Source organism: Lycium ferocissimum, chromosome 10, assembly GCF_029784015.1.
Source record: "Lycium ferocissimum isolate CSIRO_LF1 chromosome 10, AGI_CSIRO_Lferr_CH_V1, whole genome shotgun sequence".
Taxonomy (NCBI): Eukaryota; Viridiplantae; Streptophyta; class Magnoliopsida; order Solanales; family Solanaceae; genus Lycium; species Lycium ferocissimum.
The window spans coordinates 34,541,574-34,561,239 of record NC_081351.1 but is presented as its reverse complement, the minus strand read 5'-3'; the positions used below and the strand labels follow the sequence as shown (position 1 = coordinate 34,561,239).

The 19,666-nt window shown below is 30.9% G+C and overlaps 1 protein-coding gene across 1 annotated transcript; it reads left to right on the top strand.

The window, feature by feature from the left end:
- The first annotated feature begins 258 nt into the window (after positions 1–258).
- On the top strand, positions 259–2,435 carry LOC132033567 (transcription factor bHLH93-like). The gene is made up of 4 exons (XM_059423574.1): positions 259–1,005; positions 1,388–1,555; positions 1,699–1,866; positions 2,145–2,435. The coding sequence occupies exons 1-4, from the start codon at positions 364–366 to the stop codon at positions 2,229–2,231; spliced, it is 1,065 nt and encodes a 354-aa protein (XP_059279557.1). The 5' UTR covers positions 259–363; the 3' UTR covers positions 2,232–2,435.
- Positions 2,436–19,666: the final 17,231 nt, after the last annotated feature.

Below are 19,666 nucleotides of genomic sequence, written 5' to 3'. Positions count from 1 at the left end.
GATTTTTAAAATTTATGGTCTAAAATAAATCATAAATATTTGTGTGGCTCTAAATCATTTTAGTTAAGGATAAAAAGGAAAATTTTGAGTTAAATTATTTTAAAATAATATATAGAAATATATATAATTCTTTTTGAGACAATAATCTAAAAAAGAAAATATGAAGCAAATTGGGAGAGAGGGAGTAATCCTTTTAACGGGGAAGGAAATTAAAAGCCTTGTTTCTTCTCCTATATATATCCTCCACTTTAGTGCAACTTCTCATTATATCAAGGTCCCCTCCTTTACATTACTACCCTCCAAAATACTCTGTTTTTTCCCCCACAAAAAGCACAAAACTCCATAGAAAAAAGGGAGAAAACAATGGAGTATTACAATGACAATGGCTTCTTAGAAGAATTATTACCTTTAAGAAGTGACTCATGGGATACTACAAGTGTAGTCCCTATGGAAATGTCAGATTTTTACAACAATGTCTACAATTATGATTCATCATGTTTTGTTAAAACCCCTGTTGACAATATTCCACTTCCTGGTTCTACTATTACTACTACTACTACTACTACTTCTAATTCCTTTGAAGACTACTCATACAACAATTTGCCATTTGACCAAAGTTTAATAAATTGTACTTCATTTTATAGCCCATTTTGTGATGAATTTTGTCCACCAGAGCTTACTGATAATACATCTTCATTCCCTTCTCAAGAAGATTTCTCATCAATCTTGGATGATGAAGTGGGGAACTATAGTTTCCAAAATTTGGAAATGGGAAATAATAATAATAATGTTCCCTGTAAATTGGAGCAAATTCAAGTATCTGAAGGTGGTGCTGGAAGTGGAGTTCCAAGTTTCAATATTGGTTTGTGTCCAGAAATTAAAAAAACAAAATCAAAGAAAATTGATGGACAGCCTTCAAAGAATTTAATGGCTGAGAGAAGGAGAAGGAAAAGGCTTAATGATAGACTCTCTATGCTTAGATCAGTAGTTCCCAAGATTAGCAAGGTAATTTAGACCCTCCTTTTCATTAATCATTTATTTTTTGGAACTTTTACACAAGTAGCTGATTGTTTACTTTTCTTAGTCGGCATACACAAATTATACTCTCATTAAATACGGTTATACACATATATCGATTATACATATATTAAACATTTGTCACCTTATAAGCACAGAAAAATTTCTAAGATATGTAGTAATTGCCTAATTGGTAACCTAAAAAAATTATAGCTTGTGTATATAACTTAAAAATCTTTTTTTTTTCTTTTTGTTTATTAATGTACCATGCAGTTCATGAGTTGGATTTTGTAGATTCTGTAAGTTTTTTTTTTTTCTCTTCTTGTAATTGTAATTTTTCTGATGTAATTTACTTGTTTTACCCTTACAGATGGACAGAACTTCAATACTTGGAGATACTATAGACTACATGAAGGAGCTACTAGAGAAAATCAATAATTTGCAAGAAGAAATGGAACTTGAACCAAATCAGCTAAGCTTGATGAGCATATTCAAAGATGTAAAACCCAATGAAATGCTGGTCAGAAATTCACCTAAGGTGAGTTTAAGTTATAACAACAATATTTATTTATGCCCAAATCACAAACAATATAAGTTGATGTCAACTGTATGAATTCTCACTGTCTATGTCGCTCTATTTAAGTCCTGTCTCAATCTCATTAATTTTTTTCTATTTTGCAGTTTGATGTGGAAAGGAGAGGTGCAGATATAAAAGTGGAGATATGTTGTGCAGGGAAGCCTGGTCTTTTGTTATCAACAGTGACCACACTAGAGGCCTTAGGCCTAGAGATTCAACAGTGTGTAATCAGCTCCTTTAGTGATTTTGCAGTCCAAGCTTCTCTTTCTGAGGTATAAAATTAATTCAATGCACACCTACTTTTTATATTTTATTTTTCAAGAAAAATTATGTGAAAGTAAGGGGCAATAGCTAAAGCATTAGGTATGGGTCAGGCGAACCCAATAAATATTTAATTGCGAACCTAATAAGAGTTATGAGTTCGATGACAAGTTCAGAACTCATAAATTCCATCACTCTGCACCTGATGAAAGTTAAAAATGAATGTAAATCTAATTTCATTCAAATTTGACATTCTTTTTGACTGAATTTTTGTTAATGATGGTGATAGGAAATGGAGCAGAGAGGAGTTGTGAGTTCAGAAGACATAAAGCAAGCATTATTCAGAAATGCTGGATATGGAGGAAGGTGTCTGTAGGCCATGTGGACTAAATCTAGTCTAGAGGAAAAAGGGAAAAAAGTTTGGATGTATTTTTTTTGTTACTTGGTAGATTCTTTGGATCTCTGTATTTTGACTAGTTAGGATCTTTTTTTCTCATCAAAGTGAGATGTTGTAGTGGATTTTTGTCATCCAAAATAAGTGGCTTCTATTAATGCAAAACGACTACTTGGGTTCCTTTTATCATAATCGCTACAAATATGTTCATCTTTTTTTTCTGCTTATGGTAAGTTTGATCCTAAGGAGTGACTTAGCTTAACATGGATGGAGCTAGTTATAGCTACGTATTTGATAAAATTCAATAGGTTTTCGCTAAAATTCTATATTTGTATCACGAAATTTACTTAATATATATAAATAATTTATCCAAACTCATAAAATCAAAATTCTAAATCCACTTCATTAGGTAAGAGATATAACTCTGTTTTTAAAGTCTTTCTTGTTTACAACTCACCTTCGAGTAGAGTTTTCAATATAACCGCCCCTATCTTGACTTTACAGTCTATCCATTTGACTCCTCCGGGAAGTTAACCTGTCAGCTTCAATTGTTCAATTACAAGGGTATTAACAAGTTGCAGTGTTTCTCTCTTTCGCTAATTAACATGCGCAAAAATGAGAATTATATTGGCATGGCTACTATCTTTATACTCCCTCCAATCAAAAAAAGATTCTACTTTGTCATTTCTGCATGACACTTGCAAAAATACTAACTCTCATACAAAGATAGGTAATTTGACTAAACTACCCTAATTAAATAGGCATTGAGATTTGATCATATAACACTTAATAGGGGTAAATATGAAAAAACAAGGTTAATTCCCGATTTCTTAAGTGGACTCTTTTTTTATAGAAAAAAATTTAAGTGAATTTCTTTTTCATTCGGAGGGAGTACTAAAAAGCCTTAAATCACTTCTCTTTCACACTACTACAATAGAGATTTTTCCCACTGATATTCAGTGAAATTTGTGTTATAAAACATGATTTTTGCACCAAACCAGTTTCTTTGGGAAAACTTCCTTATTTGTTCGTGTGAAAACACTACTGTTTTTTATTTTCTCACTGATTCAATCAAAATATCTGTAGAAATAGCTACTTTAACCTTTTTTAGTGGGAAAATATATAGTGATTTTAGCAGTGCATCAAATTTCACACCCAGCTTCTCACATCATCAGTCTGTCGACCCAACCCATAAGTCGTCATCTAAAGTTTCGCCAGCGTCAGGCAAGACTCTAACAGGTTAGTGCCCCTGTCGTCTCCAAATCTTGAGTCCGCCTCTGCACAACTATATACTATCTTGAATTCTTGATGATAAGGTCATGCATCTGTACGTATTTTATTCATGGAGACCTTTTTGTTAGTTTGTGAAGGGAAAAAATAAAACTTTATGAGACATTCCAGCTAAAGTAAAAAAAAAGGGAAAAAGGACACAACAATAGACGTGGACAAACGAGTTCAAGAGGAACTTTACGCCTAAAATAAACTCCATCCACACTTCTTTGTTGATAAGATAAAATGAAGTAGCAAAGGATAGACACTCAGACAGAAAATGTCGAGGCCAAGCCAACATTTGAACTTGATATTTCATCTCCACATTATTGTTATCTCCTTTTAAGTGGTTCAGTTTTATGATAATATAAAGTGGCAATCGTTTGGTATAAGGGAATTTTAAAATAGTGTTAGAGACATGTACAAATTCTAAGCATTAAATAGCTATTTTGGATGTTAATGAGCAATGATCGTGTATATTGCAGGGCCCTGTGCCTATTTTGAGGTATGATTCTATATTTTTGGGGTAAAGGCCAAGGAGTTTTAAGAAAGTGATGCCCCATTTAGCTATTTATCACTTCTGTCAGATGAGGTACAAAACTTGAATGAAAATTTTTCATTAATATATAGTCGGTGCGAGCTTTAATCTTTGATGTTTGACATAAAAGAATTAGATTTGGTCTTTGTTTAGTTTTGAAAATTTAATTTTGGAAAACAGTTAAGATTCAGATTACTTTTTAGTTTATCAGTGTAATGGCCTGTGAAAAAACAAGAAATTAACCCTGCCAATGATTTTCCTTCACTCGTACCATAGACCTTACCATAGTGTGAACTAATTAACTTTAGGCTAAATAAGAGCTTTCTCTTAAAGGGCCTCATTAAAAATAGAGAGTACGTTGCTCATATACTATTTGAGATTGTTCAATTTTAATTTGTCATTTGTTATATTTCTGGTCCATTCTTACCTTGGTCGTTGGTGATTTATCTCGTATTTGTCTTTATTAATGGAACTCCAGCGAAATCGATGAACTACACGTGTCCAAATTCTTCGAGAAAAAGATTCAAAATCTAACAAAGGGCAGCTCCCGCTAAGGATCAAAGCAAAAATAAAGTTTCTCTTAATAGTGAAAATAATATTAGGTCAAAATTCTAGCAATTGATAAAAAAATGTTTAATTTTCGAATAATAAAAAATTAATTTAACCATTTTAGCATAAAAACATTGATACACTTTGTTCACATTAATATCAGTGTACAGGTTTTGTTCACCCATTCAACTAAAACTATTGGACACATGAAGGGAACATGTGAAAGCGCGTTTACTATTTGCTATACAATAATTAATGAGCAAAGACAATTTTCCAAATGAAAATGATGATGACAAAAAAGACATAAATGGTTACATGTAAAGCACACAGTTTTGATAGGAAAAAACAAAAACCAGAAACGACAGCTTAAAGTGTTCTAATATAAGTCCAAAAATACATTCTTCCTTCATCTAATCTATCCAGATTACCAGACTACGTGTACTTATCTAGATAATCAGACTACCTGTACTTGAACAAAATTATAATTCTAATAAATAAGTAATGAAAAAGGAGTGTTCCATCACATTCATCAGATACATATCTACCTTTGGATTTTGCTCTTGTTCTAATTCAATCACCTGTCTTTAATTTATAGCTATCTTCCACAAAAGTTACTCCAAAAAAAAAAAAAAAAAAAAAAAGCAGCCGGTGCACTAAGCTCCGCTATGCGCGGGGACCGGGAAAGGGCCGGACCACAAAAGTTACTACAAATGGAACAATAATTCCTAGAACTAAACAAAATCATGTAAGTGTTATACTCCCTCCGGATCAAAAAAAGAATCCACTTAGTCATTTACACACCCGTTAAGAAAATACTAACTCCTAGACAAAAATAGGTAATTTGACCAAACTACCCCTAATTAAATAGGCATTGGGATTGATCATATAACACTTAATACGGGCAAATATGAAAAAACAAAGTTAATTCTTTCTTAATTTGCTAAGTGGACTCTTTTTTTTATCTAAGAAAAAAGGCTAAGTGGACTATTTTTTTGATCCGGAGGGAGTAATAAATAAAAATATCTTCTCTTCAACAACTTAATGTCTTAGTAGGCGTTTGGACATGCGATTTCATCTCATGAGAGCGTTTGGACATGCAATTTCATATCTGATTTCATCTCATGAGATGAAATCCCAAATCATCCAAAAAGGTATGATTTGAGATTTGAAATCATGATTTCAAAAAATATAAATATAAAATTTGACTCATACGTTTATATTTTGTAAAAAAACACCCATAAGTTGGCAGATATATTTATCAATCATGTTTACCAACCATTTGTATTAAATATTAATCCGCAAGTTAGTAAAATATATTACCAATCATGTTTTCCGTGTGGAAAGATTATATTAAAGAGTAGTTACATTATTATTCATGTTAAATTTTTTCCTTTTTATTGAACTAAAGTTTGATGAATTGATGTTATATTTTTTAGAAAGGCCTTCTAATAGCGTATTAATTTTATTATGAACTATGATTTACTCATTTGGTAAGATTATATAAGAATTGAGAAAATTTTGATGGTTTTTACAACTTGTGGGGTTTTTATATTTATAAAAAAAAACTACAACTTAATAAATCCAAATTGCATGTTCAAACATGATTTCATCACGTGATTTCATCTCATGAGATGAAATCATGTCCAAACGGCTCCTTAGATAAACCAATTTCTAGGCTCAAGTTTCTTGTTTGTATAAATCGAGCAATTTTCATGTGCTTGACCTAAAGAAAATAGTATGATGTATACGTAAGGAAAATGCTAATAAATCAATTTTAAATAAGTAAAACTCTCTTTCTTTTGTGGTACATATAAAATTCTCTATATAATATTGAACTTTAAACAAGATGATTCTAATAATTAGTGGTGTCAAATTTGGTAGGGAGGTTGAATTTTACGGGTTAAAATGAATTGAGTTAATAAATGGGCGGGTTAATTATTTCGGCTGAAATGGACTAGGTCAAAATACGCTAAACAATAAATAATAGCCTAATACGCTCAACTTTTACCAAGTTTTAAATTTTTTGTTTGTTTTCTTAATATTTGTATAATTACCTAATATTTTTTTCTTTATTATGAATACATATATATATCACAAAAAATTGACAAGATCTTTTATGGATCAATTTGAGCTACAATTTAGCCTATTTTTGATTGATTGAATTGGACAAATTAAAATAGACTGCTAGGGTTAATAACCCGTCCTCACTTAGACAGACAGATTAGACGAGTTTTTTTTTTTTTTTTTTTTTTTTTTTTTGAATAATATAGCAGTGTTGAAAAAACTGATCAGCAGTAGGGTCTCAAACATAGACACCAATCACCTTTTGAAGACAGAAAGTTGTAAAACCAATCATTTACTTCTTTGAAAAGACACTGAAAATGCTCGGAGAAAGCGGTTAATAATCATTGCTTAATTCCCTAAACAACAGTAATGTCATGAATATGCATACAATAATGTAAATTCATTTTGCCTACATCCAAAAATGGATTTTTGGAGTAGATACACTGTAATTCAAAGATGGCCCAACAATCATTGGAAAAAGCAAGTTTTATTTGATAAAAGTCCTTGACCTGGAAAATGCTGTGAAATTTCCTAGAAGAATTTACAACAGAAAAGGCATTTCCTTTGTGTACTAATATTCTTTTCGTCACAGGAAAACACTTTCCTTCTGTTTCTCCTATTTAGTCTCCCCCAAGTTATGTATTTTACTTGTTTTAAAATATGTTTCAATGAAAATATTATATTTTTATTTTTGTAAATTCTTTATTTCAATTTACACTTGATGACATTCCCTTGTATGAATGACTTATATGTTCAGGATCACAAGATTCAGATGATCCTTTTAGTATATTATGTATACTTTAAGTTTAATATCAATATTGAAAAATCTTCTTTACATTTTTAAAGTTTGTCGTAAATGAAATTAAGACACATAACATGAAATACATGGAATATGTAGATAGGTAAAAATATGTATAGATATTGTATGTTGAAATCCATTTGATTATTTCGTGTGTTTATTTTTTTATATTTTGACTCCCCTTAGTGAAATTTTGGTTCCACCTCTGCTTGTTTTACCTTTGAATGGGTCCAAGACATAGATGAAAAGAACTTGTAAGATCAGCAGATTGGGACAAACATTTCAATGCTCTTGTATATACATAGTTATTGCTAATGTAGTATATTGCCACCTAGTTACTATATTACTACATGGATTATAATCCTATTGACTAGGTTGGATTTTTTTCCAGTTACTGCTAGTGCTAGTGTAGTAGATTCTAACCAGAAGGTTAAAGAAATACAAACTGCAGTGACAAGCTGAAGATTAATCAGCATCTTGTGCGTTTAGTTTGAAAGTGAGATTTATTTTCCATGTATCATGTGTCAAAAGAAAAAGGAGAATTTATCTGAACTTAAAATGAACACAATTAGCAGCTTTAATTAATATAACCCGCAATTTCAATTGTGATACAAATGAATAGAATTGCAGCCTTAATGATTTTAACTCCACGTATATCTCTACGTGCAATTTCATAAAGAAATAAGGATTGGGCTATGCTGAACATTCCTTTCGGTTCACCTTAACAACTTACGGCCCAAATTAGAGGTGTCAAATGGACGGATCAAAAGGGCTGAGTTAATAAACGGGCGTGTTAATCCGCCCTAAATTTACATGTCTTTGAAATTGGTTGAGATGAAATGAGCTAAAATGCGGGTCATAACTCAACTCGCTCAATTCTTACTAAGTTTTAATTGTTTTATTTCTTCTTTCATAAATTCTTAGTACCTTGTAAAATTATTATTTTCTTTAGCTATATATAAAATATCAAATAAAAAGGTATTTTTTGAAAATATTTTGGTAAAATTTCTCATGAGTCAATTTGGGTAACATATTCAGCCCAATTTTGATGGGCTGAAATGGGTTACGCTAATAAATGGACGGGTCAATAACCCACCCAAACTTAGGCGGGTTAAGATTTTATGGGCTGATTTTGCCATTTCTAGGCCCAATATTCAATTTTTACAGAGGCCCAACTCACTGGATAAATTTCAGAAATAACCACTTCCACGTCTGTAAATGAAAATAAATTATTGTCATGATTTTCAAATTCCACAAGTGAAACTTCAAAAGATTGACTATTTTTTCACTTTTGGAATTTGAAACTCCATAAAATTGACTAGTTTTGAGCCAAAAAAAGGACCAATACGTTCTACTTTTTCAACATAAGCATTCCTGTTGAATTTTAGGCTAAACTATTTGATTTGGATCACTCAGTTATAACACTGAACCTGTGTTTTTGTTCTCATGTACCGGCCCAACTTGCCCTACCATTCTAAGCCCACTCGATTGACATTATTTATTTTCTTTTACCCTTTTTAAATTAATGTAATGCCAAGAGATTTTTATGTCAAGGAAAAAATATTCCGTTTTCATTTTTATCAAAGTAATCATTTAAAATGCAAACTAAAGAAAATGATGAAACTGTGATGATTGATGTGGATGGTTCAAGATCAATAAAAAATCTTCTTTGTGGAAAGAAAATTTAGAATTTATTCTCAAACTCAATAAATGGGAATAAAGTAGAGAATAGTATTGCAACTGGAATTTGTATAATTATGGAATGGAATGAATTGTAGTAGTTATTCATAGAGTGAATTAACATGTTTTTTTAAGGACAGACATGTTATGAATACAAGCCCTATCCTTTTTGGTACTGAAAGACAAAAGTATTAAATGTATTTGTCGCATGAAGAGAACAATCATGTCTCATCACTAACCCCATGCTAATTTAATGAACCGAAAGTTGTGTCAAAATAAAGCCATCATTATAAATAAAGAGGAGTTTTTTTGTTTTTTTTTAATGTTGAAAATTAGCGCGTGTATTTGGATTTGGTTTTAGATAAAATTATTTATAACCAGTTGATTAGCTGGAACATAAAGAAAAATAAAATAATCTTGGGTAGAACCACATGCCTTCTTAGTATATAATGCTAAAAATGAAACATCAAACAAGTCATATTCTCGTGATAAAAGAATATGACTTGGAAATTTGCACGGATTTTACCGAGGTAATTAATCTATTTCCTAAAAAGAATTATATTCAATTTATTTAGCTAGGGTTAACAAATCTGCTAGTAAATAAAGGTTCCTCCGTCCGTTATTTGTCGTAGATGATTATTTCATATAGTTTTCCCAGCTTTTAGCGCTACTTCAGTTTCTTGTAATGGATCATCATCCTTTCACTGTTTGTCCATAATGACGATATATTTTGTTATGATGTTAATAATACCAATACAACTATCGTTTTCTACAATGCTAGCAAACTATGTCTGTGCGATGCACAGGGTCCAACATGATTAATTTTGTTACTCAATTTAATTAGTCTTTATGGTTTGTATATTTTGCAAAGAATATCGTGATTCTTCTTAGTGAGTCTCCATATTTTTTTTCTTTTCGTCTTATTTTTCCCCTTAATTTCTCAATTGTTGTTAAAAATTATCTTATTTTGGTTATGTCCACCTCTTTTTATAATTAGTAAGTTGATAATTTAAATATCCTACATGTCAAGTTTATAATCACAAGATTCAACGATATTTTATTATATTATACACATTTTTAATTTAGAACCACAAGATTTGAAAGTTTATCTTTATTTCTTAAACTCCATGTCTAGTCAAACATAGATACTTAAATTGAGACAGAGGGAGTACATGCCAAATGAAGAAAATGAAAGGACAATTAAGATACTGCGAACCTGTGGGGACTTAAAAAGTAAACACACAAGAGATAGAATTTATGTTCAACTTTTGAAATGTACACATGTTAGTCCCTGCTTAGAGTACAATTTCAGTTACTTTTTGTACAACTTATTGTTGTTGTGTTCGTCCACCTTGAACGTTTATACATAAGAAGAAGAAAAATGTAGAATAGAAAAATAGACATATATTTTTAGTAATGTGGCCAAGTAATATGGGACGAAGGGAGTACTTCATTTATTAATTCTTAAAGAACGTGAAAAGCCAAGTATAGTAATGTGGCCAAGTAATATGGGATGAAGGGAGTACTTCATTTATTAATTCATAAAGATTGTATGTGGCCAAGTAATATGGGACGGAGGGAGTACTTTATTTATTAATTCTTAAATAACGTGAAAAGTCAAAAGTGAATAAGTAAAAGTGTACGGAGGAAATAAATATGTCTCGAAGAATTAAAATTGAAGTGCATACATGTATACATGAGAAGAGAATAAATATTCAGCAAGAACGTGAAAAGTCAAAAGTGAACAAGTAAAAGTGCACGGAGGAAATAAATATGTGTCGGAGAATTAAAATTGAAGTGCATACGTGTATACATGAGAAGAAAATAAATATTCAGTACTATGACATATATCCACGTGGGATTTATTAATTCTTAAAGAACGTGAAAAGTCAAAAGTGAACAAGTAAAAGTGTACGGAGGAAATAAATTTGTGTAGGAGAATTAAAATTGAACTGCATACGTCTATACATGAGAAGAGAATAAATATTCAGCAAGAACGTGAAAAGTCAAAAGTGAGCAAGTAAAAGTGCACGGAGGAAATAAATGTGTCGGAGAATTAAAATTGAAGTGCATGGGTCTATACATTAGAAGGGAATAAATATTAAGCATTATGACATATGTCCAGGTGGGATAAAAAAATAGTTGAATAAAGTGTACAAGTTATATAACTTATAGTACAAGCATTCATTACGTGTACAAATTGTAAAGCTTTTGGTACAAGTTGGTGATGCTATGTTGGTCCATCTTTCATGCTTATATATAATAGAAGAAATATATGTGTAATACTCTATTTGAAAATCCTAAAGTTTTATGTGAATTTGAGCTTGTCTAATTTTTGAAGTGGAGCTTTCAGCAATCAGCATAGCACACGTCTGGAATGGGACTAGGTTAACCAAATTTCTAAGATGCATTTATCTTTGTATAAATAATATTTCTATTATATATAAGTGTCCAAGAGGGACTATCACAACAATAAATATTTGTATCAAAAGCTATATAAATTATACACTTTAACACAGCAATGGATAATTGTACCAAAAGCTATATAAATTGCACTTTACCCAACTACTTCTTTATCCCACGTGGACATATGTCATAGTACTGAATATTTATTCTCTTCTCATGTATACATGTATACACTTCAATTTTAATTCCCTGACACCTATTTATTTTCTCCGTGCACTTTTACTTGTTCACTTTGACTTTTCACGTTCTTTAAGAATTAATAAATGAAGTACTCCCTCCGTCCCATATAACTTGGCCACATTACAAAAAATATATGTCCAAATTACTTGTTCATTTACAAAATCAAGATAAAACTAATTAAATATTTTCCATCTTACCCTCTCCGTCCCGTATTACTTGGCTACGGGATATTTGTTTTCTTCTCATGTATACACGTATGCACTTCAATTTTAATTCTCCGATACGTTTATTTCCTTCTTGCACTTTTACTTGTTCACTTTTGACTTTTCACGTTCTTTAAGAATTAATAAATGAAGTACTCCCTCCGTCCCATATTACTTGGCCATATTACTGAACTATTTTTTTATCCTACGTGGACATATGTCATGGTACTAAATATTTATTCTCTTCTCATGTATACACGTAGGCAATTCAATTTTAATTCTCCGACACATATTTATTTCTTCTGTGTACTTTTACTTGTTCACTTTTGACTTTTCACGTTCTTGAAGAATTAATAAATGAAGTACTCCCTCCGTCCCATATTACTTGGCCACATTACAAAAAATATATGTCTAAATTACTTGTTCATTTACAAAATCAAGATAAAATAAATTAGTAAATCTTAATTTTGATTTCTTTGTAACAATTCTTTTTATCTATAATTGTTAATATAAAAAATTATGACGTAACTAATTTACCCCTTATTAACATATTTTTTAATTAATTTAATAAAAATATTTTATTAGTTTTGCTTTTAAAAAAATCCAATATATACAACAATGGTGTCACCCCGATATATACACTCACAACGGTTCTTATGCTTTGCATGATACCATATTACACATGATATGTCTCATACGTACTTGCCTTTTACTATCTTATTCTTGTTTATGTCTTACATACTCGATGAATATCATTCGATATATACCCCTCTCTTCGGGGTTGCGTTCGTACCACGCGGTACAGGGCCGGAACGGATAGAAGCCGGGATAGAAGATGTTAAAGAATTTAAACAGAAAAGAGACTTTCTAGTTATGGGTTCGGGAGTCGATTGTATTATGAACGAGTTATATATTAATCTCATATTTTATTTAACTTAAAAGCAACAAAAGAGTATCTCGGTCATCTATTTAAGTCTACTTGTCTTAAAGGTTTTCAAAAAAAAAAAATTTACGTAGTTCGGGTTCGCTTAACAATTCATCGGGGGTCGGGTGCCATCATAACGATCAAGATCGGGGTGTGACAAATGGTTCTTATCTTGGATCGAACGGTTAGTTAATTGAGATGAATAGCAACATCGGTATACATATAAGATATTAAAGAATTTAAAAGAAAAAAATCTAGAATCAAAATATTAATTTCCCCTCATATTCTTACTAATTTTCTTTTTCACATCGATGAACAACTTTAATTTTCCATGACAATGAGAAAAAATTTTTCTCAAAGACTTAATTCCATCATTTTTTAATTATAGCTAAAGTGATGATACGTAATATGCATTTTGTATATATTGCTATATATAATAACAGTTAGAATGTTTTTAAAAGTTATTTACAAAATACAAACCTTAAAGATTGGCTAATTAAAGTGACGGAGTTTAAGAAATAAAGATAGACTTTCGAATCTTGTGGTTCTAAATTAAAAATGTATATGATGTAATAAAATATCCTTTGAATATTGTGATTATAAACTTGATATATAAGATATTTGAATTGTCAACTTACTAAATATAAAAAAAGGCGGACATAACCAAAATAAGATAAATTTTAACAACAATTGAGAAATTAAGGGGAAAAAATAAGAGGAAAAGAAAAAAATTATAGAGACTCACTAAGGAGAATCACGGTAGCTTTTGCAAAATATACAAACCATAAAGACTAACTAAAGTGAGTAACCAAATTAATCATGTTGGGCCCCGTGCATCGCACGGACAAAATATGCTAGTATACATACAAGGAACACTATGAGCCTGCTTGGATAGGCTTAAAAAAAACAACTTATAAACCAATCCAAACGGGCTCTATGTCATATTCATTAATTGTCTTTTCCTTAATTAACGTTTTTACTTTTAAGATTATCATTTAAATTTTTTAGTTGAAAATGTGTATGTGAATGGTGGGCAAACATAAGGGCCGGCTCAATACTATTGGTGGCCTAAAGTCAAACTATAATGAGAGGTCTTAATTTTTTTTCTCAGGGAATTTTTTTTTTATATATATATTTTTGTTTATGAAGTATATTTTTCTAGCTTTTTGAGATGCAAAAATTATGAATAATTGTTGTATAATCGACTTCTCCTAATACTCTCTCCGTCTTGTAATATTTGTCATGTTTTATTTTTTGAAAGTCAATTAACTAGATTAATTTTAACCAATATTTTCAAATATATTTTTTCACCATATTGATATGAGAAGAATTGTAACTTAAAGAACTTTTCATTTAGTTTTTTAATATCTAAATTGTAATTTTAAAATATTGAATTAATCTAATCTAATTTAGCTCAAAAGATTAGTCAAATTAACTCTCGAAATGCGAAACATGACAACTAATATGAGACAGAGGGAGTAATTCCTTTTCAATTGATAACATACTTGATCCATTCAATCTCTCTTGAGACAATTTAATATGATATTTTTACCTTTCTATTAAAAAGTTCCCAATATTTTGTAATATCTATAAACCTATTATTGCTAATTGCTATAAAAAAAAATTATGGGGCCCCTCTATTGAAGCATATAGGAGAAATTTGGGAGCTTAATTAAAAACTTAGGCCCCGTCTGTCCATGAGAATTATTCACTTTTTTCTGGAATATTTTTTCACTTTATTGTGTTTGGCCATAAAAATTTCAAATACAACTTGTATAACCAAACACAACTCCATCTTCAACTCCAACTCCAAAATACCAAATAAAGTGAAAAATATTTGGTTTTCATGGCCAAACGCCTCCTTAGTATACTCTGCTTATCGAGAAATTCTTCATCGATCTAGTGGTTGGTAAATCACTGACAAAAGATCGAACAAGTGTCAAGCTTAATGATTTGGTGGGACTTACTGATATAGTGATTGGCAAACCGCTTCTTGTTCCACGAAGATTTATACAAATCGAACTTGAGTGAAACTGAACAAGATCCGGAGAACGAATACAAAAGTCAAATACTTTATTATTTTCTTTGTAATTGCTGAACTTATTGGTGATTGTATGAAAACTCATTATTCCAAGGGATGAAAACTATCAGGTTCGAGAGTAATTATAACAAAAAACAGTTCAAATGCGTACCAAATAAACGGTGTCATGTTGAGGGGATACTGATGTATTGATTTATGCCTTAAGGGGAAGCGGGGAGTGGGCGTTATAATGAGTTTGGTGGAATTAGAACTCTACATTTATACCAGGTGGAATAATAACAATTGCATTGTAATTTTAAATTTTTTTAGGTTATAAAGGAATAGCAGGCATTTAAAAAACTCAATGTTTATATAAGGAGAAAGAATGGCTATTTGTTCAAGTTGGAAGAGGAGTTTTTTTTTATATATATATATATATTTATATATATATATATATATATATATATATATATATATATATATATAAGGGACAACAAAAGAGCTTTTGTAGTCCTCATAAAACTTTTCCAAAAATTATCAAACATTTCAATTAATTATTTTTAGGTCCCGACCTTATTTTTTAAAGTCAAATTTATTTTTTGTTCTCATGGTCTACTCTTTTTTAAAAGTTCATCGAACGATCTGCCTTATTTACTGTTTTCTATCCGTCTCGCATTGCGCATTAGAGCTTGCCTAATCTAGATTCGCGTCGCATATGACCCAATAGGGGGAAGCGCTCTCTGCCAAGGATTTTTTCATACCCAGGCTCGAACTCGAGACCCCTGGTTAAGCGAAGAACAGCCTCATCCGCTACAGTTTATTTTCCATGTTGCTCTCTTCTATTGATCTTATCTATTAACCTAAAAAATAATCATTTCTTCGCTAGATATTCTTGCTTCTTGTGCTCTTTGTTTTTTTCTTTTTCACTTGTTGCTTATTATAGATTTTTACATGTAAGCATTTCTTTTACTTTATATTTGTATTATGAAATTTGAGAATTTACTCATATGTAGGCATTTCTTTTACTTTATATTTATAATACTTTAATGAGCTCATATGTGTTTACCAAGATTAGTACAAAATAATTTTCAGATAGTTTTAAAAATTAGTAAATGATGCCATATAATGTTGAAAATGAAGACAATGTTATCAGTCAAGATCGGGTTATCTTTAAAATCTCTTGTTTGGTTAAATAAAATTAATCTTTTAAACACAAAATGAGTTTAAAGTAGGGTGGAATTAGAGTGTCAGCTACCGATTTGATCGGATTCGGTAGCACTTTGGTTCAAATTATGTATTTGTCTTAAAAGTTCATTAAATATGTATAAATTATGAATTTAGAACTAAATAACTTAAAAAATTAGGATTCGAAACTCATATATTTCAAATTTGAAGTAAATAATTTCATCAAAATGAAAGTTAAGATATTAAAGGAGTGAAATGAAATTTTTGCTTTTATAAATTGAAAATATACTTATTTAAAATTTAATTATTACCAATATAAATTATATTTCTTTAATTAAAATATTACTTTTTATATCTGAAGTTGAGTCGAACCTTAGCACAGTCCTCGTGAAACTAGTATATATATATATTTGGTAACTAGGAGTTTAATATTTAAAGCAAGTTGGATGTGTAAGTGATTATCAACAATTTCTTTGTGGATATTATTAATCGTCCATTTTCATAACATCTGACCATGTTTATTTGACTCTGTTTATTCCATTTCTTCTTCTCTTATCTATTGTGATTTCGTGGCGCAATAAAATGCCTTTCACTTTGTAGCTTTTCCCTTTTGGTAGAAAGAGAAATGCACATATTTAAAAACGGAAAAGGGCCGTAGTTAACTCTACTTTCAAATAAGGTTCATATATACCCTTTATTAGTGGCGATGCCAGAATTTCCACCGAGAGGTTCAAAATATAAAAAAGTAACCATACGAAAAAGCCTAAGGAGGTTCAACATCTACTATATATACATAAAAATAATTTTAACCTTGTAAAAATAATTTTTTTTCCGCCGAGGGGGTTCGGATGAACACCCTCCGCTCTATGTGGCTCCGCCACTGCCCTTCGTTATACTATTGGAACATAAATACCCTTACTGTTATACTTTGGGCTCAAATATGCCCCTGATCCATTAAATATGCAGGTCCCACCTTAAAATAGACACGTGAAGGGTTTACATTACTTTAGAGGACCCAGATCATTTTTCCCCAGCCAACACACCCAAAATAACCCATAACCCGACCCAAATAAAGCTTCAACAATGGAGCAAGTTGCCGGAAATACTCGTCGGAGATTTTGACCGCAAAAGGCAACCGAGTAGAACTACACAAGAGCAAGAAAACTCCAACGCAAAGCTCAACGATGTGAAAAAGCTTCGCAATGCTTTTGAAACCGTGGAATATCAGAATCACTCTGTTTTCCATTTTCTCATTACCAAAATCAAAACCATCCATTTGAAAAGCAATGAAAACAAGCTCTATTGAAGGATAGAAAAGTTTGGTTGTTCAATAACTGATGCAGAATCCCTTGTTGCCTTGTTAATTTCATGTTTAGAGAATAAATTAGGCTGTCTGATTAGCTTTTTTGCCATTGTTATCGGAAATTCCGAAGCAGAAGATAGAAAAAAATCATCATCATTAGCCTCACTAGACGTTACAGTTGATGAGAAAGATAAGGATACAAAAGTTTGGCAGATTGAAGCTTCATTTGGGTCGGGTTATGGGTTATTTCGGTGTGTTGGCTGGGGCAAAAATGATCTGGTGCTCTAAAGTAATCTAAACTCTCCACGTGCTATTTTAAGGTAGGACCAGCATATTTAATGAATCAGGAGTATATTTGAGCCCAAAGTATAACGGTAGGGGTATTTATGTTTCGATAGTATAACGAAGGGTATATATATGAACCTTATTTAAAAGTAAAAGGATATATATGGCTCTTTTCCGATTTTAAAATACACACACAATGCCATACTAAACCTTTCTAGCTTTAGGTTGCTCATAATATTTTATGTCTATCTTCTTTTGTCTGTTGTGCTTCTTTCGGCGTAGTGAACTTATCCTTTTCTTATTTATTTTTTTGCAAAATTATAGAAGGAATAATGTTATGGGTCTCTTCAATATGTTCTTTTAATTTTATATTTTTCATTAAATAATAATACAAAAATAATAAATTAGATACACGAGATATTTATATCATCATTTTCTTTTATTGAAATTATCTATTAGGAGACATTTTTCAGAGAAGGGGAAGGAACTAAGACATGCAATAATGATGAAATCTTCCCTTTACTCTTTATTTGCTTGATGAAAATCTTATCTTTTAGTACTTATTTGCTTGTTGGTGCTAGTTGAATAAAGTTTCTAGAATGCATAGAGCATATGCAAGAGTACTTGGCTATAGTGGGATCCACTAATCAAATACTTACATGATAGTTTTATAAGCCAAGGATTTTAATCAATAACTTACTAATGCTTCAACACTTGTAAAAGTATTTAAAAAATCTCTCGTTGTTTGCAAACTAAAGCAATTTGCATAACTCATAATATGGAGAATCTAAAAGGGAGAATAGCTTGAGATTCTGACGAGTAAAAAAAAAAAAAAAGAGATAATTAAAAATACACTCATTTTGTCTCTCTATACTCCGCAGCAAACATGGCAACTTTCTCCAGTTTTGTCAGCCACAAATAACTTCATTTTTGCTAAAAAGCTTGCTTTGTCTGTCTGGCATTCTCAATCCACCGTACCAAACTTACCACTTCAATTTCTCTTCATTTTGTTTGTGCAGTCCCTGGAAAGATTTCTCCATAATGTTGCATGCCCCATTAGTGGCAGGTTATGTTCAGATATTTTGTAAATTATCCGGAATTTTTGGTTGTAATATAATATGGATATAAGTTATGTACATTGGAAGTTTAATTTTTATTTATTTTACAAGTAGCGTAGTTTAATTAACTTAATAAAGCAAGTGAGTTAACATTTATCATGTTATCAATTAATAATAATACTAATGTATCCCCATTTCAAAGCCATATATTCATGGAGTATTTGATTGAAATAGTATAGAAGCAGCCAGCACACGGGATATATTTTTTCACTCGGTGTCTATATGATACTGCTTTAAATTTAGGGGGAAATTTAGATGGATGACCGGTTTTTGAGTTGGCAATCAAAGTTTAGCCGTTGTTTTATTGTAATTAGAAGTAGCTACTTTTTAATGTGAAAATAATATTTGGATATAATCTAGCTAAAACAAGGAACAACTTCAGAACACAAAAAGTGAAACTCTTGTAACAATATACCGGAGTTTGAAACTCCAGAACTAGAGTGTCAATGGTAGCTTCACCTTCCCTCTTTTTGCGAAGGATAATAGTTTTATCCTAGTGTTGTAATCGGAGGTAAGGCCAAGTCCACCTTCTTGTATTTGCCTCTTGATGTATAACACCCCAGTGCACCTGGAAATCTTATAAAAAAATAACTTATAAAGTATAAAACTCCAAGAATGATTCATGAAATTTAAACTTATAAAGGTTCAAAGAGTATGAATTTTTCATTGACCTTGAAATAGGTACTGTAACAAGTCTTGCTATAAAAATTGCAGCAAGGAATTTTGTTTTAGAAATTAGGTTAGGACTCAGCATAGTGGGCTAGAGTTTCACCTTAAAAGTTCCATCACTCTATTTTAGAGTTTTTTAGTATTTTCGACAAATGTTTTTTCTG